Source organism: Neoarius graeffei, chromosome 23, assembly GCF_027579695.1.
Source record: "Neoarius graeffei isolate fNeoGra1 chromosome 23, fNeoGra1.pri, whole genome shotgun sequence".
Lineage (NCBI taxonomy): Eukaryota > Metazoa > Chordata > Actinopteri > Siluriformes > Ariidae > Neoarius > Neoarius graeffei.
Genome location: NC_083591.1, coordinates 8,756,212 through 8,782,586, shown reverse-complemented (window position 1 = coordinate 8,782,586; position 26,375 = coordinate 8,756,212). Strand labels below are relative to the sequence as shown.

Here is a 26,375-nt window from a genome sequence, read left to right as displayed (position 1 = left end):
TGCACTGCTAAAAACCACCATCTAAAGCTACGTTCACACTGCAGGCTGAAGTGACTCAAATCCGATCTTTTCACCCATATGTGACCTGTATCCGATCTTTTATTGACAATATGAACGACACAGATCCGATTTTTTCAAATCCGACCCAGGCCGTTTGGATATGTGGTCCTAATTCCGATTCCTGTCCGCTCTTTTCATATGCAACTTCAGTCTGAACCGCCAGGTCGCATTCATCCGACTTACACGTCATCAACAAGCCACAAACGTCACTATTCTGCACTGAAGTAGGCGGCGGGTCTCTCAAAAAAGTTACAACAACATGGCGCATAATCATGGGCGCAGATAGAGGGTGGGACTCGTCCCACCCAGATTTAAATTCACCTCGCTCAGTCCCCCCACTTATAGGGAGGAAAAAACGTCTATGCTGTCTTTCTTTGCATAAGGCAAACCTCACGGAAAAATCAAAAGACTAATTACCATTCGGTTTATTGAGGTGCACAGCAGTATATACATAGTTGCAACAATTCACATAAAACAAAACAAAGACTGATATTCGGTTGGTTGAGCTGCGCAGACTGCACAGGTTGCGAGCTCGAGCTTGGTTGCTATGGTAACCCACAACGAGTTTGACAGGCATATCGGGGTTGGGGTTGGTTTGCTGGCAGCTTTGTCCCCCCCAGTTCAAAAAACGTATCTGCGCCCCTGCACATGACATCAATGCGAGGGACGCTTCGGGCTGTGAAGGTTCTGAATCTTCTCAATGGAAGGACGCAGAGGTTAGGGAGCTGATTTCCATTTGGGAGGATGCAGCTATTCAAGCTAGATTGGATGGGTCATAACGCAACCGGGCGGTTTTACTTCCGTAAACACTGGCCATGCTCACTGCGTGTGACGTCGTCGTATCCTGCAATGCGCATGCGGAACACTTTTAGGTCGCTTTTCGTTCATACTGAGGATCACATACAAGTCGCATATATTTGTTAATGTGAACGACCTCACAAAAAATCGGATTTCACAAAAAAATCGGAATTGAGCATTAAGCCTTGCAGTGTGAACGTAGCGTAAGTGTGTACCCAGACTTACACCTGTTGTCCTTGAATGAAATTTGGAGCTGGATTTTTGACAAAGCACAATGCTGAAGGTGTGGTTGAGATCACTGGGCCTCTCAGTATGACCTAAAGAAACTTTGTCCCAAATATGGTGGAAAACATCTACTGTAGGAGTCCTGGATGAAGCCAATCAAATAGACTTATCCTGGCCTGTCTTATTTAATTAGGTCTAATTTTAGTACTAAAGTGCTCCCAAAGGTGGTGAAGGTAGTTCTGAGCTACAGGGGCAAGACCTTGGACAATTATGCTCTACTAGATGACAGATTAGAAAGAACAACACTGTTAACTGATGCTGCTGAATCTCTCTGACTTCATGGGATGGCAGAATCCCTTATCTTAAGAGATCTATTACAAAACCTTGTGGTAGCGGTGTCCCACTTTATCAGTATCCTCCAAAAGGTTTTGGGGTTTGATCAGTTTGTGGTTTGGTTAGCTTGTGGTTTGGTGAGTTTGTGATGTGGTCAATTAAGCTTTTTCTAATGATGAACTTTGATAAACTGGAAGTATTTCAGTTTTTTGTACAGCGAGTTGGTCTTTAAGTTTGCTGTAGCTCGCTGTACGTTAATGACCAGAACTATTTCCAGTTTATCAATGTCTACCATAAGAGAAAGAGACACTAATGCTTAATCTACAATATTTTGTCATTTGATGTCATTGTAACAATTCCTGAGGTGGGTGGAGCACAGAAGCACGGCAGGTGAGAGTTGATGTTCACATACACACTTTATTTGGTTATTTTGGCTTTTCAGCTTCATTCATTCATTCATTCATTCAGTCAGTCACACACATGCGTTGGGGCCGGGGAGCCCCTCTTCTCTGCTCTCCCCCTCCTTTTATGCTCAATTCCTGTGACAAACAAACAAACCCACACACATTAATGACACCAGGTGTAATGACTTAGCCACTTACCTTCCCCGACCCCGCACTCCATTCACAAACTGCCGCTTGGCCACGCCCTCGTTGCCACATACCCCCACCACCCGACTCAGGCCAGGGAGCTGTCTGACCTGAAGTAGACTCCCCCCCCCCCGACAGGACAGGAAGTCCGCCACCACCATCTGCGCCCCTGGCCTGTGGACTACCTCGAACTTAAACGGCTGGAGGGCGAGATACCAATGGGTGATCTGCGTATTGGCATCCTTCATGCGGTGGAGCCACTGGAAGGGTGCGTGGTCTGAACAGAGAGTGAAAGGGCGCCCCAGCAGGTAGGACCGCCCACTTGATGGCAAGGCACTCTTTCTCGATGGTGCTGTACTTGCTTTCAAGCATCAAGTTTTTACGGCTGATGTATAGCATGGGGCGCTCCTCGCCCTCCACCTTCTGGGACAAAATGGCCCCCAGCCCTCCATCCAATGTGTCAGTCTGTAAAATAAAGGGGAGAGAGAAGTCAGGGGAGTGCAAAAGTGGCCCCCCACACAGTGCAGCTTTTACCTTAGAAAATGCCTGTTGGCACTGCTCCATCCACTGGACCGGATCTGGAGCCCCTTTTTTAGTGAGATCGGTTAAAAGGCTGGTGACATCCGAATAATTAGGTATAAACCTACGATAATAGCCAGCCAGCCCTAGGAACTGTCTCACTCCCTTTTTGGTCTTGGGCCTTGGGCAGGCCGCAATCGCTGCAGTCTTGTTAATTTGGGGATGCACCTGCCCATGACCCAAGTGGAACCCCAGATACCGTACTTCCACCTGCCCAATTGCACACTTTCGGGTTAGCTGTGAGGCCCGCACGCCTCAGCGACTTTAGAACGGCCCTCAGATGTTCTAGGTGCTGCGGCCAATCATGGCTGTAGATTATTATATCAAGATATGTGGCTGCGTAGGCAGCGTGAGGGTGGAGGACCCTGTCCATGAGCCGCTGAAACATAGCAGGCACCCCAAATAACCCAAAAGGGAGCGTGACAAATTGGTGTAATCCAAATGGTGTGGAAAAGGCCGTTTTCTCTTGGGATAGAGGAGTCAAGGGGATCTGCCAGTATCCCTTTGTTAGATCCAGTGTCGAATAAAAGCTAACTGATCAAGCAATTCATCAATGCGAGGCACTGGGTATGCGTCAAATTTAGACACTGCGTTGACCTTTCTATCTTTCTATAGTCCACACAGAACCGAACCGACCCGTTAGTCTTTGGAACCAGGACCACTGGGCTGCTCCAGTCACTGTGGGATTCCTTGATTATGCCCATCTCGAGCATGTCTTTGAGTTCATCCCAGACCACTTTTTTTTGTGTTCGGGTAGGCGGTAAGGGCAGTTATGCACCACCACCCCCGGGGGCGTCTCAATGTGGTGTTCTATGAGGTGGGTGCATCCAGGTAGGGGCGAGAACATGTTGGAAAATTCCTCCTGCAACTTGGCCACCTCCATGAGTTGGGTCTGTGAGAGGTAGTCTCCACAGGGGACCAGAGTGTTTTGAGATGTTACCTTTTTTACCTCCAGCCCCAGCTCCGCCTTCTCTGGAACTACCGATGCCAACGCCACGGGGACTCCCTCATTCCAGCATTTTAAAAGGTTGAGGTGGTAGATTTGCAATGCCCTGCCCCTATCCGCTCGCCTCACCTCATAGTCAATGTCCCAGACTCACCGTGTGACCTCGAAGGGCCCTTGCCACTTGGTGATTAATTTAGAACTTGACGTGGGCAATAATACGAGTACTTTGTCTCCCAGCGTGAACTCTCTAAGGTGCATGCCCCTGTCATACAGACAGCTTTGATGTTCTTGTGCCTGCCGCAGATTCTCCTGGGTTAAGTGCGTGAGTGTGTGGAGTTTTGCACTCAGGTCAAGAACATACTGAATTTCATTCTTGCTAGGTGAAGGTCCCTCCTCCCAATTTTCTTGTAGCACATCCAAAATGCCACGCGGCTTACGCACATATAATAATTCGAATGGAGAAAACCCCATGGAGGCTTGCGGGACCTCTCATACTGCGAATAACAGGGGCTTGAGCCACTTATCCCAATTACATGCATCCTCACTTACAAATTTCTGAATTACGTTCTTGAGTGTTTGGTTAAATTGCTCCACTAAGCCATCCGTTTGTGGGTGATAGATACTGGTGCAGATAGACTTAATCCCCAGTCAATGCCACACTGGGAGCTTCCTGTGACGTATTTATGCAGGACCCACCTCTCATTATGTGTTCCATCAATTCTTTAAACCCTGGCCAATCAGTTCCCAAAATTAAGGAGTGGGAGAGACAAGGGTTAACTGCCGCCTTAATTCTATGCATTTGGCCCCAGAATAGAATATGGACTGACACTAGAGGGTAATTGTGAACATCCCCGTGCACACAGCACCTTCACCACTACTGCTCTCCCCAATGCCTCACCTTGCACCAGGCGTTGGTGAATTGAGGTCTGATTAAAACTGGAATCCACCAACATGTGACATGTATCCCCTTGAACACTTACTGGTATGCGATACATTCCGGCCCGATCGGGGGCAGTCTCTGACGCATCGGGGATCCGGATCACAGCTCCCACCTCCCTGGCAGAGCTCCGAGTCTGGAGATGCTCCAACTCCCCGCCGCGCCTGCACACCGGCCCAGGCTTTCCCTCTGCACTGGCATTATGGGAGTCACTCATCTGAAGAGGAGACAACACGGAAGCGGGAGATGGGAAGACACCATGGGTGCGATGGGCCGGCTGGGGTGGAGCCGGCTGCCGCCTCCATGGTAGGGGAACAGGGTGGGGAGGGGAAAGAGAGACAGAGGGGGAGAAGAGCGAGAGAAGAGAAGTGAGGAGAGATCCCTCGTCTGCCTGCCGTCAGAGCCGCCGCCAGATGGTCCTCTGCCAGCTTGATGGCTCGTCCTAGCGACGCCGGGCGATGACAATGGACCCATTCCACTGTTCCTTCCAGAAGTCGAGAGATGAACTGTTCCAGTGCCACCAGATCAATGATCTCGTCGGTGTCACAGTCTTCCGCCCTCAGCCACTGCCGGCAGGCATCCCGGAGTTGCTGCCCGAATGTGAACAGCCGGCCGACCTCTTCCAATGCCAGCGTCCGGAAGCGCTGGCAGTGTTGTTCTGGGGAGCGGCCGACACACTGCAGGATGGCTTTCTTCAGGTCAGCATACACCAGTCAGCCGTCAGCAGGGAGCTGCTGTGCTGTGAGCTGCGCCTCACCAGTCAGGAGCGGGAGGAGGTGTGCCACACGCTGCTCCAGTGGCCACCCCCACTCCTTGGCTGCTTGGTTGAAGAGGGCAAGGAACACTTCCAGATCATCCTGCAGGCCCATCTTTGTGAGGGTGCCAGCTGCGGTGATGGTCGACACCCCTGCTGACACAAGCAGATGCCGGAACACCTGGCGATCTTCCTGCTGGGCCAGCATCAAGGCTTTGAAGCGTTGATCTTGTTCCTTTCGGAGGGCGATCAGTGCTTGATGCTGGTTCTGCTGGGCAGTAGCAAGGGCAAGGATGAGCTCTTCAAATGGGGAGGACTCCATGGGGTGGTTCCCTTCTGTGCGTCCCGGGTTTCACCACCACTGTAACAGTTCCTGATATGGGTGGAGCACAGAAGCACGGCAGGCGAGAGTTGATGTTCACATACACACTTTTTATTTGGTTATTTTGGCTTTTCTGCTTGCTTGCTTGCTTGCTTGATTGATTGATTGATTGATTGATTGATTGATTGATTGATTCATTCATTGGGGTCGGGGAGCCCCTCTTCTCTGCTCTCCCCCTCCTTTTATTCTCAATCCCTGTGACAAACAAACAAACACACCTACACATATTAATGACACCAGGTGTAATGACTTAGCCACTTACCTTCCCCAACCCCGCCCTCCATTCACAAATTGCCGCTTGGCCATGCCCCCATTGCCACAGTCATTTAATAATGTTCCTTTCATATTTGTACAGTTACTAAGCTAGATTTTAAGAACGATATCCTCTTTAGAATTGCTCGTAAAATATTTGATTCAAACAGCAAGGATCAAAACCAATCTGATGTGCATGAAAAATCATACAATAGACATGATTTTATTCTGATAAACAGAAAATATGTGGCCTAAAGGGCTTTAAAAATGATTCAAGAATGATTAAAGAATAAGGATGAGAAAGGCACTTGGGAGAATGCATACATCCACCAAGCCACATATTAGAATATCCAGATGTTTACTATGTTTACATACAAAACCGGATTTGCATCAAAATCTAATCAATTGGTCCTTGGCCCATGGCCCAACTTTCCTTAAAATTTAATCAAAATCCATTCATTACTTTTTATGTTATGTTGTGAATAGGCAAAAAAAATAATCCCAACATAACTCAAAATGAAGTGAATGGATTTTGATGAAACTTGGTGGAAAGTCAAGCCATGAACAAAGGAACAATTGCTTAGATTTTGATACAAATCCAGATATGTATGTGGAGCCAGGATTTATTTTTTATTTTTGGCTGTTCCCAAAGTAACTCAAATAGTAGTTTGGATGAAATTTGGTGTACAGTTTTAGCATTATCCTAGGTTCAAGTGATTTGATTTTGATGTTGATACTATGTGGCTTGGCGGAAGTATGCACTCTACCGAGTGCCCTTCTAGTTTTAAATGAGTTACCTACAGCAAAATTTTCCCCAAATAATAAATAGCAAACCCATATCCTCCACTTGCAAAGCCTGTGCCTTCACCGTTACACCATGAATGCTTTCTTGTTTGATGCTTTTCATGACTTATGTAACCAGCAAATTTGTACGGGGAATAAAATAACATCTAAGTACATACTTGGGCTTTTCTTGTTTTCTTCTTAAGGCCCGGTCCCACAATACTGATAAGTATAAATATAACTACAACTATAACAATAACTATAAATCAATCGGTCCTCTGCAGTTTATATAGTTGGTGTTCACACCAGACCGATAATGATCCCTATAGCCCAGGCCTGGGTTTATCCGTATCGGTGAGATTCTGGAACTTCTAGAGCGATTTCTCCAGGCCTGGATGTGATCCAATAAAACATCTGACCAGTCAGGTAATTGTGACATTGTCTGAGCATATGCTATTTTTCCCGGGCATCTTTTGTACATCCTTGTTGCATCATGAAGTCACGGAATATGGATTCATGCAAAAAAAAACAAAAAAACAAAGCACAGACCTTTTATTCATGGACATGATTTTTCATGAAATGTCAATAGTAAATTAATAAAGTAAACATATAAATGCAGGTAAGATATTTTAATTATTAACTTTGGCAGTCCAAACATTTAATTGTTTTAGACTTCTTAATTTTTTTTTAATCCATGATACATCATCCGCATGAAATCCGTAACCAATCTGTAATATACTGAAACATCCGTGACCGATCCGTAAATTATTAGCATCCGTGATGCATCCGTATTAAAATCCGTAACCACTCCGCATTTTGTATCCTTTTTTATTATATTTCCATAGTCTGTGACCTATCTGTATTTTGTCAACCACCGGAGTGTGTGCCTGGGTTGTTTTGAAGTCCAGTATGACCCAAAATTATGTGCTACTACTTGGAAAAAACTTCCATGACTATTCCTAAGTTCCATGCATTTATTTACCTGAGCTGGCTGGCATGGTGGTGTAGTGGTTAGCACTGTCGCCTGACAGCAAGAACGTTCTGGGTTCAAGCCCAGCCTTTCTGTGTGGAGTTTGCATGTTCTCCCCGTGTCTGCATGGGTTTCCCCTGGGTGCTCCAGTTTCCCCCACAGTCCAAAGACATGCAGGTAAGTTAACATGGGGCAGCCATGGTCTGAAGGTTGGGCTGAAGTGCCCTTAAGCAAGAGCACCTCACCCACAACTGCTCCCTGGGTGCTGTAGCATAGCTGTCCACTGCTCTGTCTATGTGTGTGTGCTCATTGTTCACTTGTGTGTGTTCACTGCTTCAGATGGGTTAAATGCTGAGGTTAAATTTCACTGTGTGCTTAAGTCTGGGCTTGAGTGTACGTGTGGCAAATAAAGGCTGCTTGGGGGCAGCACGGTGGTGTAGTGGTTAGCAGTGTCACCTCACAGCAAGAAGGTTCTGGGTTCAAGCCCAGCGACCAACTAGGACCTTTCTGTGTGGAGTTTGCATGTTCTCTCCATGTCTGCGTGGGTTTCCTCCGGGTGCTCCGATTTCCCCCCACATCCAGGTTAGGCTAATTGGTGGCTTTAAATTGACCGTAGGTGTGAGTGTGAATGGTTGTTTGTCTCTATGTTTCAGCCCTGCGATGATCTGGTGACTTGTCCAGGGTGTACCCTGCCACTTGCCCATTGACAGCTGGGATAGGCTGTACAGGATAAGCAGCTACAGATAATGGATGGATGGATGGCTTGGCTTGGCTTGGCTTGGCTTGGCTTGGCGTGTCAAGACCAATCGATATTATAGTTGGGATTATAGTTGTGGTGTGACTGCTCCAGACTGGAACTAAATTCAGGCAGAGGTATAGTCATAGTTGTAGTTATAGATATAGTTATCGGCATGGGCGCCGCCAGGGGGGGAAAGGTTAGAACAATTCTAGGGGCCCAGCACTGCCATGGGGCCCTTTAAGGGACTGATAATATGCTTTTAATGATTTTAATAAGACTTTTGAAATAACAACAATGCAATATTCCATCTGGTAAAATGAGCTATTTGAACAAGGTTGTCTATTTCTTGAGTTCTTCAACATATTGTCATTTAACCCTTCCCCTTTTGCAAAATGGTACGGTCCAGTTCTGGTAGAAGCACGATGCGTTAAATCTGTGTGCTGATCAGTGCAACGCTACTTGCTGCTGTGTCGCGGTGCAGCAGCCAGCCAGCCAGCAGTGGAGTGCGTACGGTCTATATGAAGAGTGGCTGTCAAAAACGTAAAGAAAGGCAGCTGAAAGCTGAGAGGGACCGGAGAGGCAAGCAACTGGTCACTCAGTTTTTCCCAAAGAAAGGTAGCTATCGCTCACGTGTGTTCAAAATATTAGCGAATGGTAAATGAACAGTATGAACGTGGTTGGATTAGCCTATCAAGAGAACACTTTTACAGTTTGTACAGTGACATTTTTTCCATTTTAATAACTGAACTGACTTGTGTGATAAACAAGATGAAATATTACATTATGTTGGTGCTAATAACTAGCCAGTTTCATAACTAATGGGGTGCCCTAAATATGCACAGATTCAGCCTCAGGGGGACCTCCGCCCTACCAAACCACTGAACCCCCCTTTGGAGAAGGAGGTAAGCAGCAATACAACCCATAAATGCTTTAGGATTGAAGTTTTTAATGAGCGAGCGCCATATACAGTTTGCTAGATTAAAGTGTTGCTAATAGTTTGCTAGATTAAAGTGCTGCTTAGCAGTCACATCACACATTTCACTACCAATTGTTCTAGCACAAGAAGGCATGTGGCAAAATCTTGAATTTTCATTTGTGATTGTAAATGCACCAGAATTAGTCACTGACCAGTTTTCATCTAGTCCCTGGTAGGTTAATACATAAAATGTAATAACAAAGTCACAAACTCAAGGTCCATGGGCTATCAAAAGTCAAATAATGACAATAGTGCAATTGTGACGAGGGTGGGCAAAGTTGGGGGGCCCAAAATTCTAATCTTTCATGGGGCCCAAAATTTCTGGCGACACCCCTGATTATCGGTGCTGTGGGACCAGGCCCTTAGGCTATACCCAAACAAACGTCATTACAGAACAGGGCCGGGTTTCCCAAAAGCCTCTTGAGCATCTTGGGAAACTCAGACCAGGTGAGTTTGGCCAATGGGTGGGTGCAGTCATTGTGCAGCAAAGTGTTGCATTGGTGTAGTCTGGCCTTTTTCTTTATCGATTCACTGATAAGAATTCATAATTCGTAGCTGTAAAAAGCACAGAGTGGAGATCATTGTTATTAAACATAACCCCGCCCCTTGTTGACAATGGGCGTTCCATGAGTATATGGAGCATCGTTTTATTCTCGGTTTGTTATTCCAGGGCGCATTTTGCGCATTTAACCATTACGCAGCGTGAAAAGTTGCATCCTGATTGTTTCAAACCCCGTTTTTAATAATTTGATAGCCAAATTTGACGCCGTTTTCTGAACAGAACGCACTAGAAACGTGACGAATTGTGGCAGCTTTGGCTTGCCATAACTTTGGTTTCCATAAAAACCGGTGTGCGCGCCTTACTATTGAGCTTCGGCCTTAATCCCAGATTACCGGGGTGTCTGGGGAACGGTGGAAGAGTTACTCGTGCGCCCTGCGTGCCTTTATTAAAGCATCTGAAATGCGGTCCAGAGGGGCTGTTTTCCTCGTTGCTATGTGCGCATTAACGGCGTACTACATTTACTGGCCCATTCCGGATAATATCGAGGAGAGATGGAAGCTCATGCTTACTGACTGCTTCTTCAGGACTTTGAGTCATGTAGTAAGTTTTTTTTTTTTTTTTTTTTCCTTGCACTTGAACATTCTTGTCCTGGCATAACTAATGAAACCTGCACGTGCCATCTATAAATTGGCACGTTTTACGCACGGTGGCACAACTCTCCAATGGGTTTATCTAATGCGCTTCTTTTAGGAAAACTTAACCTGTAAACCACTCTAACACTTTCAATGTCACAATCTCAATTTTAGTTAATTTGTTGACTTTTGCTCCAAATCACACTACAAATGAATCTGAACACTTGTTGCAAACATAAAAAAATGGTAATGATGATTATGCAAAATTATTAATGACTTTAGTTTTAAAGCATGAGTCACATCTTTTAGCTATACGTATCTCCACTCCAAGAGGCAGAATAAGCGTTAACGTCATGTCAGGTTGTCAGATCTTAATCCAGGCACAGGAAGCTCTGCTCACCTGTCCTAATTATAGGAGTTATTATAGACACCAGGAGTGTATTTATGGAACAGCTGTTGCTTATGGATTTTCCTAATCCTGTGTTTCGAACAATTGATCTGGGTGGCTTCAGATTTCATGTCTTCATTAATGCAAATTTATTATTTTTTTTATATTTACTTGATTTTGTTCCATATGCCTTTTTTTTTCTTTTAAACACTGCAGCATTTTGATCTGTCTCATCCCTGAGTAGTTCTTAAACTGTTGCTGTTTTGTCCATCTTTTAGCAGTGACAGTGCTTCAAGGGGTGGGGGATAAAATAAGTATTCAGTTTATAGTTTTAAATGTACTACTGCTCATTCCTCTCAATAACCTCTTCTGATATCTTAAACCTGGGTTGTGACTTTTATCCCTTCAGCCTATAATGCAGGGGGATGTAGCTATCACTCTGTCCATCTTGTAAGCCTTTTTAGGCTACATCCACACAACAGCAACGAGGGTTTTTTTTTTTTTTTTTTTTTTAAATATCGTGTCCACATGGGCAACGGATCAGTAAAATATCAGGTACTTATGGCACCGCTTGCTGAAAATGATGCAATACACATGCCACACCTCTACGTGCACTGTAAGACGGTCCCATTGGAGACACCAGAACAATAGAAGTAGATGCATGTGCATAAACCCCTTCTTCTGTAGCAACAGCCACATAGTTTTGATTATTAATCAGTAGCGTAAAACGAAAGATGCGGAAAGAGGAATGAATGGGGGTAGATGGAAGCTGGTACGCCAACATTCTGATATCCTCCAAAATTCAATGGTCTGGAATAAATTGAATGCTACATGTTGATGGATTACTTTGTTCTTCTACGTCCTTTTTGAGGAATGTATTGTCGGACTTAAACCAACATCTGAAGAGGTGAGATCGCTCCTTTTTTTTTTTTTTTTTTTTCCCCCTACTTTTGCTGGCGGGATTGTTTTTGGAAAGCAGTGAAAAATATTTTGTAAGCGTGTTTCATGAACCAAGTTATAGGATTTGTTGACAACTCGCATCGAGTTCGTTACACTTCTACCCGGCATGAAGCACTGACAGTCATGTGGTTGTGACGTCATCGTAAACGAATCTGTTCTACTCATCCAGATGACTTCGCAACACCGCCATTACCAGATTTTTCCACTCTGGAACCCGTTCTCAAAAGATTTCGTTTTGAGGCACCCAAAACGCTGGTGCTGTGTGGACGCCAGGCCGAAATGATAAACAATTTTATCAGATTCACCTGAATCTGTTGCCGTGTGGACAGGGCCTTAGTTTCTGGTGCATAACTCCAAACTTGGGGGTGTTCCTACAAAACCAGAGTTGTTAAATGATTAAAGGAGTTATGCATTTTGCCCCCTGCTGCAGGGTGGGGTTAATACTGGCTTATCTCTGTCCATCTGAAATGCCCGTTTTCTCAGCAACCACAAATCATAGCCACTTGGTACCAAACTTCAGCTTGGGGTTCTACAGTGGTGCTTGAAAGTTTGTGTGAACCCTTTTTAGAATTTAAAGGCACTGGAAGGAGTTTCCAGTGCCTTTAGTTACAAATAGAAATGTCTAAACTTGGTCATTTCTTCCTCTCAGGCGGATTTCAGTGAGCTGTTGGGTTTGAAGGACTACATGGGTGTGATGATGCTCATCACTATAATGGAAACCGTGGAACCTGTGTCTGATGAGCAGGTAAAGGTGGCACAAGAGCGTTTTGATGGTGTGGAGGTGATGGTGTATGAACCCAAACAGGACAAGGGAACAGGCATGAAGAGGAGGGCTGTTATCTACCTGCATGGTGGAGGATGGTGTCTGGGCAGCTCTAGTGAGTCTCAGACTATGTAATTGCCTACATAACTACATTTTAAATACATACAGTACTAAAGCATTAATGTACCCTTTATAGCCCAATTCTTGCTTCTGATTGGTCAGAAGCAGCTCTGATAGGTCTGGCTGCAAATCATAGTGCTGGTTCGAATGTTAGTTAATGCCGTATACACGTAGCATTTATGGAAGGAGGCTCCAGTGTTGGTGCTTTAACAATTGAAGCTAAACTTGTCCTGTCTTTCCAGAAGACACAAGTATTAAATCGACATGCAATGTATTGCATCCAAATTTGGATGCCAAGTCATTGTTACAGGAAGTCCATTTCATGGTACATGAAGCCTTTATTTTTATGTGAAACTTCACATCCCACCCAGGTAGCTGCAGTTAGAGTACAGGTTAGCCATGATCCCCTGTGTGTTCAGGAAGCCTCAACTGTTGAGCCAGCTGCCTTATGATGGGCTACATCAGATTAACATCATGGCTTACTTTCCTATAACAGCATGTACTGAAGTATTATATTCTTTAGATATAAAACATCTAACTGCTTTTGGTGTACTGTAACTTGTGCAAACTTTTTTTTTTTTCTGTTTCCAGAAATGGCACCATATGATCTCCTGTCCAGACAGACAGTAACAGAATTGAATGCTGTGGTCGTTGCTGTAGAGTAAGTATTTGTCCATGTTTTCAATCGGAAAGGTTTCAGCTACAATCCAAAAGTCTCCCTGTGCTACAAAGAACTGCTGTATTTGATAACAATGGATCATTTTCCAGGTCTGTAGTCTCTGAGGATCATGTGCCTAATCTTCATGTTTCATGGCTATTGGCAATAGATGCACAGTATCTCTACTAATGTGCAATGCAGATGGAAATGTTGATCATGTTGCTTATCCCGCTTGCTTCACTTGGAGCAGAAGTTGTAACTGGAATAATATATAAGCAGTTCTTGGTAGTATACATGAATTGGGTTTTTTTCTTCTAACTCTTCCAACAGTGTCTGGGTGAACATCTGTATCCTATCAGTGTAGTATTTGGGGGTGAGGTTCAATCTGTTAGCAAGTGACCAGTTTGGATAACATCCCACATGCAGCTGTTGCCAATTAATGTTTTGTGCATTGATGCTAACCTGATGGTAGGAGGTAAAGGGGACTTCTAGCTGTAGATGGTCTTTTTTATTTTTAATTTAAATTCTAGTAACTAATGATATGGGGCGCAAGGCAGCATTTGGTTTTGGAATTGGGGATGGATTTCAGTTATTTTCCTGGAGATGTTTTTCCAATATGTGGGTGTGTTAACACCTTGGGTCTCATCCCATTCGGTTCAGTATGGTATGAAAACCCTATATTATAAAGCAGGCTGACTTTTGCAGCTGTAACTGAATATTTAGCTATGTAAATAACTTTGCTCTGATTGGCTAAGGGAATTGGGGTCATGATTGAATTAATTCAAATTTGGAGTACTGTCTGGTCAGGGTTTTTTTTTTTCCCTTTTTTTTTCTTTCTCTTGTCTGCTATAACATTGAGTGTGGCTTTTGAGCTGTGAAATTTGGACACAAGGTGTAAGTGAGGAGCCAGTGAGAATAAAGCTGCATATACTACATCTTTGTTTACAGATGTATGCAGTACACATTTTGCTTAACGTATTTGGATCAGGGTTTTTTTTTTTTTTGCGCTCAATGGCACCCAATTACAACTGTTTGTCATGCTTTGCCTTGGTTCAGCCTGTCTGGCAGCTTTACCCCCCGCCCCCCCCCCCCCCCCCAGCTTGTCTGTGCCTGTTCAACCTGTGCATAATGAGCATTATGTTCTTCTCTGTGATTGGCTGTATACTGAAAACATGGCATGTGGCAGTATACTAGGGATCTGTCTCAATACAAAACTTTCTGGAGCAAATCAAGCCAGAAATGTGAAGCCTGTCTGGGGGACAAAATGGTCAGACATGGCAACTACATAGAAATCCAGATTAGGCCGAACAGCTAAGGCCAAAAAAAGATGGTGTTTCAGGTAACATGAAATACTAAAATAGGGTCGGTAGGTAGGAATTTTTTTTCTTTGTTCAAAAAAATTAGCACAAGTAAACATCTTACAAAATAGTATTTTGGCACAGAATCCTTTATACCACACATCATAAGTGTTTTTAAATCTTTAAACGAATAAAAAAAAAAACCCTTAAAATTGTGACTAGTCACTAATTAAAATATACTGAGACATTCAGCATTCTAAATCAATGTATTTTTACTATAGTAAAAATTAGTCTCTTAATTCAAAGCCTTTTTTAACTATAAAAACATTAAATATCTTACAGAACATTTTGGCATAATTTTTTTTCAATACACCTCATGATATCAAAATATTCTGACTGTGACTAAGAAAAATCTCTTTTTTTTTTTTTTTTTTTTTTTGTTTAAATCTTTAAACGTGTTCATGCTTTGGCACATGAGACACAACTGGTAACATAGAAGTAGAATTATTTTCGCTTTGCCACCTTGCCAAATGGTCGCTGGCAAACAGGCATGATTCACATTTCCTTACAGTCCCTACATAATGGTAGTACAGTTTTATAATGTTTGGTAAGGTCAGGATCAGTTTCTGTGTCTCCATTTCCAGTTGCTGCAGATACCCACTGTCAGTGGCCGCCATGATAGTTTATCAGATGACTCACACGATCGACATGAATATCGCGAGAGTTTGAGTTATGATCTGTGCAAGATGGCTGCGCCCATGTTTATGCAGGGGGGCTGATAGAAGTGGCGAGACACTACTTTTTATCGTTTCTTTCACAACTTGAATGTGTTGAAACAAAGAATTGACAATGCCGCTTACACTAAAATATCAAGGGAAATTTGTAATAATTTTACAGTCGGCGATTTCAATGTGGAAATTCTCGGTCGGGTTACTGGAAACTTTTTTTTTTTTTTTTTTTTTTTTTTTTAATTTGGCCTAATGGATCCTAACAAAATGTAGGAATATTATGGGTGTCTCAAATGTTGGTGTTTCTCTTAGGAAGTGAAGAGGGCTTTAAATATAACCAAGTTAAGCTAATAATTGATCCAAGTAATTAAGTGTAATTTGGAAAAGACTTATAACTTGGTGCTAGTTGACTAACATGCCTAAAACTATAACCAAATAAATTTGATAGAACTAACCCTGTGACTGTTTCTCAGACTTTTGAAAAGTCTAAGTGGGGGAGCCCAAAAAGCATATGTATAGTTTTCTGTGAAGTTTGGTCTGTCTTTTTAGCTCACATGGCTGTGGGTGATGAAGTATTGCAATCGTGCCATGTTGGTCCACAATTCACAACTTGCTGCTGCTCCTCCTGGAGATTAATGGTTGTGATTAGAGCTTCCAAACAAAATGGTCTGCGCAAAACTAGGGAGTAACTTTTGTGATTTTCTTAAGTTGTTAATTGGGCCAGTTAATTTTCAGGAAACTCACTACTCCTTTCTGAGTTCAGTGGCTTCTGATTCATTTTGAAGATCAAATTCTTCTCATGAAGAGCAACTTTGCTAATGAGTCTGGTTTCTGATGGTATGGCTATTGCTGACACTCTGGGTATTTTCCCCATTGCTTGAGCGAGCTGCTGTACAGATTTACGGGTAATGCATAGCATCAGGGCTGCATCAATATTTCCTTCAAGTTGGGGGGGGCAGTTTTAAGGTGTCTTTGAAGACAGGAAATGAGTGGTGGGTTGTTGGATAGCTTCCTGTGGCAGCAGTTCCCATTTCAGATGCATCTAATGATTCATGCAGCAGGAAATGTACATGTATGCCCCAAAGCAAAACTTAAGAGTGGGAAATTAAGTACAACTGGGGGTTAATGAAGTCCTCATTGCAGTGGGGGTTAAACCCTGTAAGTGACCCTTGGCTGGCAAGGACCCATTATGCCATGTGGAGAGGTGTGTGGTTATAATTTGATCCATCTGATGGGCATTGAATACTGGTAATTTTGCTTTCTTGACCACTTCAGTGTATTGTGCTGGAGGTGGGTTTCCTGATGGCATTGTCCTTTAGAGCAAGTGGAGACTCTTGAGCAATGAATGTTGTCTCCTGTATGTGGTTTTCCTGAACTCCTTGTAAGGAGTCTGAAGAGCATCTTTGCAAGGCATGTCCCTAGTGTAGGTGTTGGTAGTTAAAGGCAAGCGTACAGTCATTGCTGAAGGTATTAGTAGTTGCTAAATCCAGTTGAAGGTCACATGACCATTTTTAACAACTCTAATGAAGTGTCTTTAAAATAAGACTAATATCTCATCTGGAAGCATTACATATGTGGTAACTAAACACTACAGTTTTGGGCAAGTTTATTCCAAGTGTTTTAAATGAACAAATGTTCACATGAAAGGCTGAGCAAATAAGCTAGGTAATGAAGTATGGTAAATGTGTTCCCTGTGCTCACTCATTTCACTGTTGCAATGAAGTTTGTCCTTTGCATTGCTCACATGTGCACAAGTGAGTAATGAGCATACACCCAGAGCAGTGGGCAGCTATGCCCAGCGAGCAGTTGGGTGCCTTGCTCAAGGGCACTTCAGCCCAAGGCTGCCCCATATTAACATAACTGCATATCTTTGAACTGTGGGGGGACTGGAGGAAACCCATGTTGATCTGGAGAGGATATGGAAAGGACCCCCTGTTGGCTGCTGGGCTTGAGCCCAGAGCCTTCTTGCTGTGAGCAAATGGTGCAAACTACTGCTACACCGTGCTGCCACAAAGAGGAGGCTTTGTCTGAATTTTGAGCTGTTTCTCTAAACCCACTTTCAGTGTGTTCTCTGTACAAGTCAGATTTGAGGATCTGACAGTGCTGTGATGTAACTAGGTATATTGTGCAAGCTGCTATGAAACATGGCTCAACACATGCAAAACATGATGGATAATGAGGATCAGGTGTGAATGCTCCAGAGCAGTGGAGGTGGGGGCAAATTTTGTGCATTCCAGCCCATGTGCTCAAAGCCAGAAATGCAAACTTGGGGTTTAGAGAGCTTGATTTGTTTTGGTCAGAAGCTAGAAACTGAATTTAGAAGTGGTTTGGGACAGTTGTAAAACCACTGATTTTTACCTCATCCTTGTTTATGAAGACTTAAAGTCCTCAGTAAAACAATAACTGCAAGTATGCAGGTTTCTTCTGCAGTTATGAAAATGTGTTGCTGTATGATGTGGCTGCACCTCCTGGGGTATGAGGCAGGAGAACAATGGAACAAGGAATGGAGTAGGGATCTACCAATTATTATGGAATTGGGATGCCGATAACCGATATGTGCAACCGATAAATGTAAACATTATAATTCACATGAAATTAAACATGGCACACACTGACACAGACCTTCATATCCATGAAATGTATGTTTAATTGTAAAATTGAACATGAAAATTTGTGCAGGGAGATGGCAGCAGCATTTGTACAATAAAGTCAAACATTAGTTAGAATAAAATGAGAAATAAAATATTCACCAATAAAAAAAGTCACTCCCTACTATATTACAGCTCACCATTTTCAGTGGAAAATAAATGAAAATGCACTCTGGATTCTTTTACACGAAGAACTAAGTAAGACTTACCAACTTCAAGTAGTTTTTAAATAACAAATCAAGTGTAGGGAGCTGCCTGCAGCATTTTTTTTTTTTTTTTTTTTAAAGTAAAATCAAACACAGTAAAGTAGGCTATCACTCCCTATTAGGAGCGGCTGCTCCTTTAAGAGTATATCGCTTTCCGAATCAGAAGCGCTAGCGAGGAGAATCACTTGCGCAAGAATTATAAATACTAGTCACACCTGGCTTGTTTAAATGTTCAAATAGCGCTTTATAAAGTTGCCTAACATATACAAGTGCAATGCGCTTTTTGAGCACGAGTCACGTCATGAAGTTTACTCATCACCATAACAAATAGCCAGTAGGCTTGCGCTAGCCTACAGAACACAAACACTACGTTTTATTTCGTCTTCCCTTGACCACCTCTCTGTATGGCTGTCATTCTACTGTTCGAGTAGAACTACTGACACATTCACAACGTTTCCAGACGGGGATTTAAAAATGACTGCAGCCTACATTATGCTGTTTCAGCGAGACTAGTTGGTTGTAGGCTAATTCAAGTGCTTCCTTCCGTAAGCTAAGTTTGCCTGGCTACACAGATGCAAATGGACAATTTTAACGAGTAGTAGATGAAGAATGTAAACATATAATGATGTTGTGCTTTTGCAACTTGTGTTTGTGACTTATTGCGGGAAAAGCAGCATGTCCTTACCTTGATACGGGTGCCTTGAAACAGTTCAGAGTGTTTAGCTGCGCATGTCGATTGGCTATATCTCTTGTGCCAAACAAATCAGATGTTGTGGTGGGCGGGACCGTGTTCTTGAACTCGGTGGCGAGTGCAGGAAAGGACGTGCAGTGGCAGTCGCGTTAGGAACGAAATGGCTGCAAAAAGGCATGTTATCGGTGGAAATTATGGCCGATACCGATAACCCTAAAAATGCAGAATATCGGCCCAATGTATCGGCCAGGCCGATTATCGGTCGACCCTAGAATGGAGTTCATGAGTGATGGATGGCTAAAATGACAGTTCAGAATCCTTTGTTAATAAGAAACCTTAAGGCCTACTCTCTTCAAATAGAGTACACTTGTACTGCATACTTGAGTACATGGTGTTTTGGTCATTGACTACCAAGCCACATCATACTTGGTCCAATGTCAAGTTTCTTGGACCAAAAGATGTTTAGAGCAAAAGTGCTTACATGATCAACAGTCCTCATTTATCTGCATGAAGTACATCCAGGATGTACTGCAAATAACTGGGAGGAATTTTAATTATGGCTTTACTTAATTGGCATGTCATGAAGTTACAATGGCCAATATTAAATTTTAGAAACTTGTTCATAAATTTACAAGTTTTGTTCATTGTTACTGAGACTCCTAATCTCTTTTAGAAAGATGCGTCTTTGTCAAATTTATGAATGAAGAAACATCAGTAGCTGATAGTTTTTGCTCCATTCTGCCTCTAGTGGAATAATGTGCACACAGTCTACTCATTCAGTTATGTTCCAAGTTATATTTGTGAACCATGGATTCTAAAGTCCTCTAGTTAGTTGGATTAGGAAAAATCACCATGGCCTAATGGCAAGAGGAACAGCTTTGGGACCAAAGGGTCATCAGTTTGATTCCTTGGACTAGCAAGAATGGCGGAAGTGCCCCTGAACTAAGCACCAAATGCTCCCCAGGCTGCTCTGGGTATGCTGTATGTCACTCTGGAAAAGTCTGCTAAATGCCTGTAATACAATTAGAACCTTGATTGGCTGGTTCTAGCCTGCAGTTTGTTTGAAACCCTTGGTTTGCATCTAGTGAGGATGCAACTTGAGCTGAATGAGGAACAATGAAGGTATAAAGAGGATGCAGTAATGCCTCATGCATTAAGTGCAGTAGATGTCTAGGATTGCTGGTTTCTCTGCAACGCTTGTGTAGACTGTATGTTGCATAACGTTCTGACCCTGAACTGTGTACAGGTACCGCCTGGCCCCTCCTTACCACTTCCCTGTTCCATTTGAGGATGTCTATCATGTAGTGAAGTACTTCCTTCAGCTTGATGTTCTAGCCAGGTACAAGGTGGATCCAGAGCGTGTTGCAGTTTCAGGGGACAGTGCTGGAGGAAACCTGGCAGCTGCTGTCTCCCAGCAGGTGAGATGCATTTGTGTCAGTCTTGCACTTATGAAGGCAGAGGCACAAACTAGAATTGTTATCCCTGTTTTGACCAAGCTTGGGTTACTATCTGTGGGGTTTTGTGACTTACTCAATGTGGGTTCCTGGTTACCGACCACCTGATTGGGCACTTCACCACTTCTGGTCCATGTGCGTAGGAGGGGCCAGGTGGTGCTTAAGGCATGGGTTGTTTCCATACAGCAGAACTTGAATCTGTCCAAGATGTCTGATATAACACCTTGTTTCCAATTTCAGCTGCAGCTAGAACCAAACCAGAGTGTGAAACTAAAAGTTCAAGCTCTAATCTACCCAGTAATGCAAGCACTGGATTTCAACACACCATCATACCAGCAGAACAAGGACATGCCAATCCTGCCCTTCACACTCATGGCACGCTTCTGGAGTCAGTACTTCACCAGTGACTTATCATTTTTCCATGCCATGTTGACCAATACACACAATGGTGCAGAATCTCTTGCATTGTTCAAATACATCAACTGGAGCATCTTTTTGCCAGAACCATACCGCAAGGATTACAACTACAGCATCCCATCTGTATCTAAAGAGAAGATCTCTTTGCGCATAGTGGACCCACGGGCATCACCACTGCTGGTGCCTGATGAGATGTTGTATGGACTGCCTAAAGCCTACATTATAACATGCGAATATGATGTGCTGCGTGACGACGGTATGATGTATGCAACACGCTTGCGTCTGGCTGGTGTCAACGTGACGCATGATCACTACGAAGATGGGTTTCACGGCATAATTATGTTCACGCTGTGGCCCACAGACTTCAAAGTTGCGCTCAGATCAACAGAAAACTATCTGCAGTGGCTCAAGGAAAACTTGTAAAAGAACATTTGTTACAGATATGGTTTACATGCCTTCTCAAGGCCTTTTTGCTGTGCTTGCATTTTGTCCATTTCATGTGGTGTGTTTTTAAAAAGGACACAATCTGTCTTGCTGTTGTACAACCCCCAAAGTAGATAATTGGGACAGTATGAAAAATGCAAATAAAGCTGTGGTTTCTAAGTTCTTGTATTTAATTGCAGACTGATCAAGACTTTTTTTTTTTTTTTTAAATATGCAGTCCTGCACCACTGTTCAGACAAGTTGGAATGGGGCAAATGTGGGGCTAGTAATAAAATGTGATCTGATGTTTCAAGTGACTGTAGCAATCATGAGTAATCAGTCTCCTGGAAAGGCCTAATCTTTTGAGGAACAAGGATGGGCTGAGGATCTCCAGTGTGTCAAATGTGAAGTTACCAGTGTTTTAAAACAATCTTCCTCAAAGAAGGATACAAAGGGATTTGGATTTCACCTTTTATAGTTTGGATCCTTCAAGGAACCTGGAGATCCTTTGGTGTAAAGGGAGTAAGCCTAAGCTGAACATCTGTGAGCTCCATGCCCTCAGATGGCACTGCCTCAAACTATGGACTTAACCAATGCTAGCTGAAACATCCTTGTTCAAAAAGGAAGCCTTATGTTAATGGAGTCTAGAAGCCCTGTTGACTTCTCAGGGCTTGGATGCATCTGGGGTGGACCATCACAGAATGGTTAGATGAAAGGTGTTGTTTTTCTCTCCTTCCCCACCCTTAAAGAAATGGATACCATGTACTCTGGCCCAAAGGCAAAGGACTATCCAGACTGTTAGCAGCAACAAGTCCAAAAGCAAGGGTCTGTCATGGTATTGTCAGTTCCCTTCTGTGGCAGCATCGATGTACAAAAGTACATTGAGATTTTGGACCAGTTGAAGTGTTTTACTCTGGCAGGAAGCAATAAAATGCCAGAAGTAAAACACTTGTCAAATGTGCTGCAGTTATTGATTTGAGTGCAATGCAGGTCAAAGATTATTTAATCATAGTTTTTCCATTTCAACATACTGTCCCAACCTTTTCTGACTTGGGGTTGTATTATCAGCATGAGATGTTTACATGACTTGAGCAGTTCTGGCTCGAAGCTTAAAAAAAAAAAAAAAAAAGAGCAGAGTGGGTTGTGGGGTGGTGGTGTTTTTTTTTTTTTTTTTTTAAATTCTTTATTGGTCTCTATCAGTATGCCAGGGTTTGTGTGTGGGTCTTTTTTAAAGTCTGTTTATCTTTGGACATTCTGATCATCTCTTGTGGTTTTTCTTTTGATTTCCTTCACCTTTGTTGCATTAAGTGCCTGTGTGTGCAAGGACCAACTAAGGAGTGTTTTTAAAATGTAACTTTCACAACTGGGCTGTGAGGTAACCCTCAATAATTTATAATCTACAGTATTCCACACATGCCTCCAATATTACTCCATCTCTGGTTTATATTAAAGTGCTCATTCTAAAACATTCACATTTCTATAGTAATATGTAATTCCTAGGGAATTGTAAGGTTGACACTTCAAAAAACAGATTTAAAAAAAAAAATGGATGTTTCCGTGTCAGCATTTTGTAAAAATCAAGAGAGGCTGCTGATGGAACAGCTGTTTAGTTACTCTAACAAGTGAAAACAAGAACAGACTTGTTTCATGAGTGTTCCACAATAAATGTAACTATAAATTGAAAGTACGATGTGTTCTTTTATAAATAAAGCAAGTGTTACCACTGGAAAATTGATGTAGTATACACAGGACAGCATATGGAATTAACTCATGATTTTAAGTTTATTTTAATCTTAACATCAAGTAAAGCTATAATTTGCAAAGCAAAGATGGAAGCCAGTGTCTCTGAAAGTTCATCTTGGTGCATAACAAAACCACAATTGTTAATACAAAGGCCAATATCTATAGTTTAGCTGGACCGTTGATCAGAGGGGAGCCGTCAGGGCCTTCTGAGAAGTCCAAACAGCATTTCAAATCTATTTAACTTCCATAATTATTCTCTTCTAATTTGGCCTCATTTTCTATTAAATTTGCTTCAGAAATGAAAGGGTTACTGTCCTGAGAACATTAAAATAGTTATCCAATGAGATTTTTTTTTTGCTTGTGTCTAGGCTGAGAAGAGTTTAGAGCTGGCTCATGCATTGGTTAGGACTTCATTGCTGGGACAGAAGGCCGTGGCAGTGTATGTTTATGTAGGAAGTGACAGATGAATTAAGCATTCAGATTTTGATTTCTAGTGGAAGGGACCAAAAATGTATTGCACTCATTCTTCTCGAAGGCCAATGCGAGCTTAACTGCGAGTCAGAGCAGCAGTGAAGTCACCTTCCAGCTGGTGTAGTGTTCATCAGTAGTGTTAGCAAATGCTATCGAGAGCAAGTAGCACAGACTAACAGCCAAGAAACTAAGATTTCTGTATCCAGACTCTTCTTCCACACTGCACGCTCGCTACAGTATTTTTCACTCAGACTTCACTCAGACCCCTTGCTACACCAATATGGAAGACAGATCAAAATGGCACCTTCCTGCTTTTTCAGCTTAAAATTGTCAGGCAAAACACAACATTCAAGCCAAGTCATCAACAAGTTAAAAGACAAGCATTTTAATTTTGTTTCACATTGACTTTATTTCGGTTAACTTTGCAAACCTTGCTTTTGTGAACCAATAGAAAACACGAGGGTGGGGCTGTGGCCTCTGGTTGCTAATACATAAGGTATAAGTCTTGTCCAATAACATACACTGGGTTTTTAAGGTCAATTTTAGTTTTTGTCTTTAATTTTCTTCACAATGTTGGCAACCCTTAATATGTGACCAGTCTCGAGTACTACCATCACAGAAGATAACCTGGAGGAATTTTCAGAACATTTGTTGAATTGTGTTATTCTGTTCACCAGTAACCACTAGTCGATTTTTGGAAATCATTTTTTAGCCATATGTACAGTACCTTGTGAAAATAGACTTTAAAGTGTGACTGTAAAGAGTGAGCAGGAAATTTGTTCAAATCCCCCCCCCCCAAAAAAAAAAAAAAAACCTCCCCCTCTGCTTTGAGACATCTGAGCAAAGCATTTTGTGTGGGATCATTCAGTTGGAGTTCACCCAGAGGAGACAGGAAGGAGATAAGGAGATCTGCCAAGGTATGCACTCATCCACCACCTAAAAATGAAAGGATTTCAGTCTTGATGTGTTGGATGTGGACATAGGTAAGTACATTCACACCAAATGAAGTGAGATATTTCCTTTATTCCTTTATTGCAGGTATTACATGGCATTTGACACAAATGAAGCATGTGAACGCTGGCAGCCGTAACATGTATGGTTTCAATATAATTATAAGCTCATGCTAGCTATTCATTTCCATTTTTGGACCGAGTCTCCAGGAACGAGCATTACCAAGAAGTTCTTTCTGCCAAAAAACACAGCACAGTGATTATCAAAGAGATTTCTGTAAATAAGATGGAAATCACCAGAGACAAGCTACCACAAAATATGAAATAAATGATGTGTTTGAGACAAATCTCCTAAAGAATGTGAAATATATGAACATATGAATGTGTTGGGATTGAAAGGATTTGCCTGTGTCCTTATGAAGGAGTTAGAGTAGAATACAAAACACAAAAGATTCAACAATACAAACAGATCATTCCACTGGATACATTCAAGCACTTTATCCTGGTCAGCATCAAGGCTTCTTGACAGAGCTTGTCCTGAGACGACACCCTAGATGGGATGTCAATATCTCAGAAGGTACCATGCATGCACACATATTTCCACATTCATTCACCCAGGGCAAGATAAAGTCAATAATCCACCTACTGGCATGTTTTTGGAGGTATGAAGGAACCGAGGAGCTTGGAGAAAAATTCATAAGTACACTGGAAGAGCATGCAAAACTCCATACAGTTCCCCGAGCTCACGATTGACCCAGGTTTACCCATTGCACCACTGTGCCACCCCTTTTCATAGTTCCTACCCGACAGAGATCGATTACAATCAGGCCTGTGGGTACATGCTCAGGAACCATGGCCACTAGTGGCCCTTGGAGCATTGATTTGAAGTGAATGGCAAGGCTATTATCTGTCATAGTGGATGTAAAGTCTGAAATAAATTGAGAAATATTACTAGTGTGTGGATCTGCATTTGTAACTGATGAACGGTAAGTTAGGGTCTGTTTTCTAACTGGATCTGGATGAAAACATGGAAAAACATAAAACGTAGAAAGGAACGAGAAGCCCTAGAATGTTTGTTTCTGGAATGGCCCAGATTGAAAATGAAACATGGATAAAAAATGGGCCAAAGAAGGCTCAGCGCTCTCACTCCTGGACACCGAACTAGACTTTGACAATTTGATGGATGAGACTTCAGTAAAACTTCACTCCAAAGTATCACTGAGACTACTCAAATACTCATAATGAATGGTTAATGTAGCACAGTGCATTTATTATTGCATGTGTTGGGTCGTGGGGTGGGGTACTCAGGGTTCCTTCCACTGGTTCATTCCTAGTGGGGTGGCGAAGGGGTTCCTGCATAGGTTCCTGCCCAAGGGCCCAGGGTTTACTAATCCATCCCTTCTAACCAGTAATGGACTTGTGTCCAGGGAATAGTCCCAATTAACACCCAGTACGATAGGCTCCAGATGCACCAGGATGAATGAATAAATGAATGAGTGAATTGAATACATTTCTACAGTTCTAAAGTCAAGGCTAGTGCACACCAGTGTTGTAGTCGAGTCACTAAACCTCAAGTCCAGGTTCAAGTCCCCAGTGTTCAAGTCTGAGTCAAATCCAAGTCATTAAAGAAAATTTCGAGTCGTGTCTGAGTCAAGTCCACTACTGATCTGAGTCAAATCTGACACAAGCCCTGCTATCAACAGAGCAATGAACATAGCATGTCACTCACTTCTCTGCGTGGAGTCTTGCCAAATGACGATTTAAGTTCGAGGTTGTCCCTGTCGTCTCCTCGATAGATATTCTACATATGGAACACATAGCAGTGCATTTTTTCCCACTGCATGAGAAGTCTGTATAAGCAAAGCGGACAATCCTAGGGGCATTCTCTCCAGGCATTTTAGCACCGTTAACGTTAGTTTGTTCCTGAACATGACATATGAACAGGTGAATGTGCATTCTCTTGCACAAAATTAGTATAAAAATTAATGTAGATATAAAT

General features: G+C 42.7%; 1 protein-coding gene across 2 annotated transcripts; it reads left to right on the top strand.

Annotated features, from left to right (window-relative positions):
- The first annotated feature begins 10,109 nt into the window (after positions 1-10,109).
- On the top strand, positions 10,110-22,867 carry aadac (arylacetamide deacetylase). Of its 2 annotated transcripts, XM_060905245.1 has the most exons (5): positions 10,110-10,426; positions 12,456-12,684; positions 13,281-13,350; positions 20,165-20,336; positions 20,613-22,867. In XM_060905245.1, exons 1-5 carry the CDS (start codon positions 10,286-10,288, stop codon positions 21,210-21,212), a joined length of 1,212 nt encoding a protein of 403 aa, XP_060761228.1. In that variant the 5' UTR covers positions 10,110-10,285; the 3' UTR covers positions 21,213-22,867. The 2 variants fall into 2 exon arrangements, with proteins under 2 accessions (XP_060761228.1, XP_060761229.1); XM_060905246.1 differs by lacking the exon at positions 10,110-10,426 and having other exon boundaries at positions 12,663-12,700.
- Positions 22,868-26,375: the final 3,508 nt, after the last annotated feature.

Bases quoted from the DNA above. Each gene is read 5' to 3' on its own strand.
- aadac (XM_060905245.1), top strand. From the start codon at position 10,286: ATGCGGTCCAGAGGGGCTGTTTTCCTCGTTGCTATGTGCGCATTAACG. The intron at 10,427-12,455 runs GTAAGTTTTTTT...TCTTCCTCTCAG, and splicing joins TCAGGACTTTGAGTCATGTA to GCGGATTTCAGTGAGCTGTT. The intron at 20,337-20,612 runs GTGAGATGCATT...TTCCAATTTCAG, and splicing joins CAGCTGCTGTCTCCCAGCAG to CTGCAGCTAGAACCAAACCA.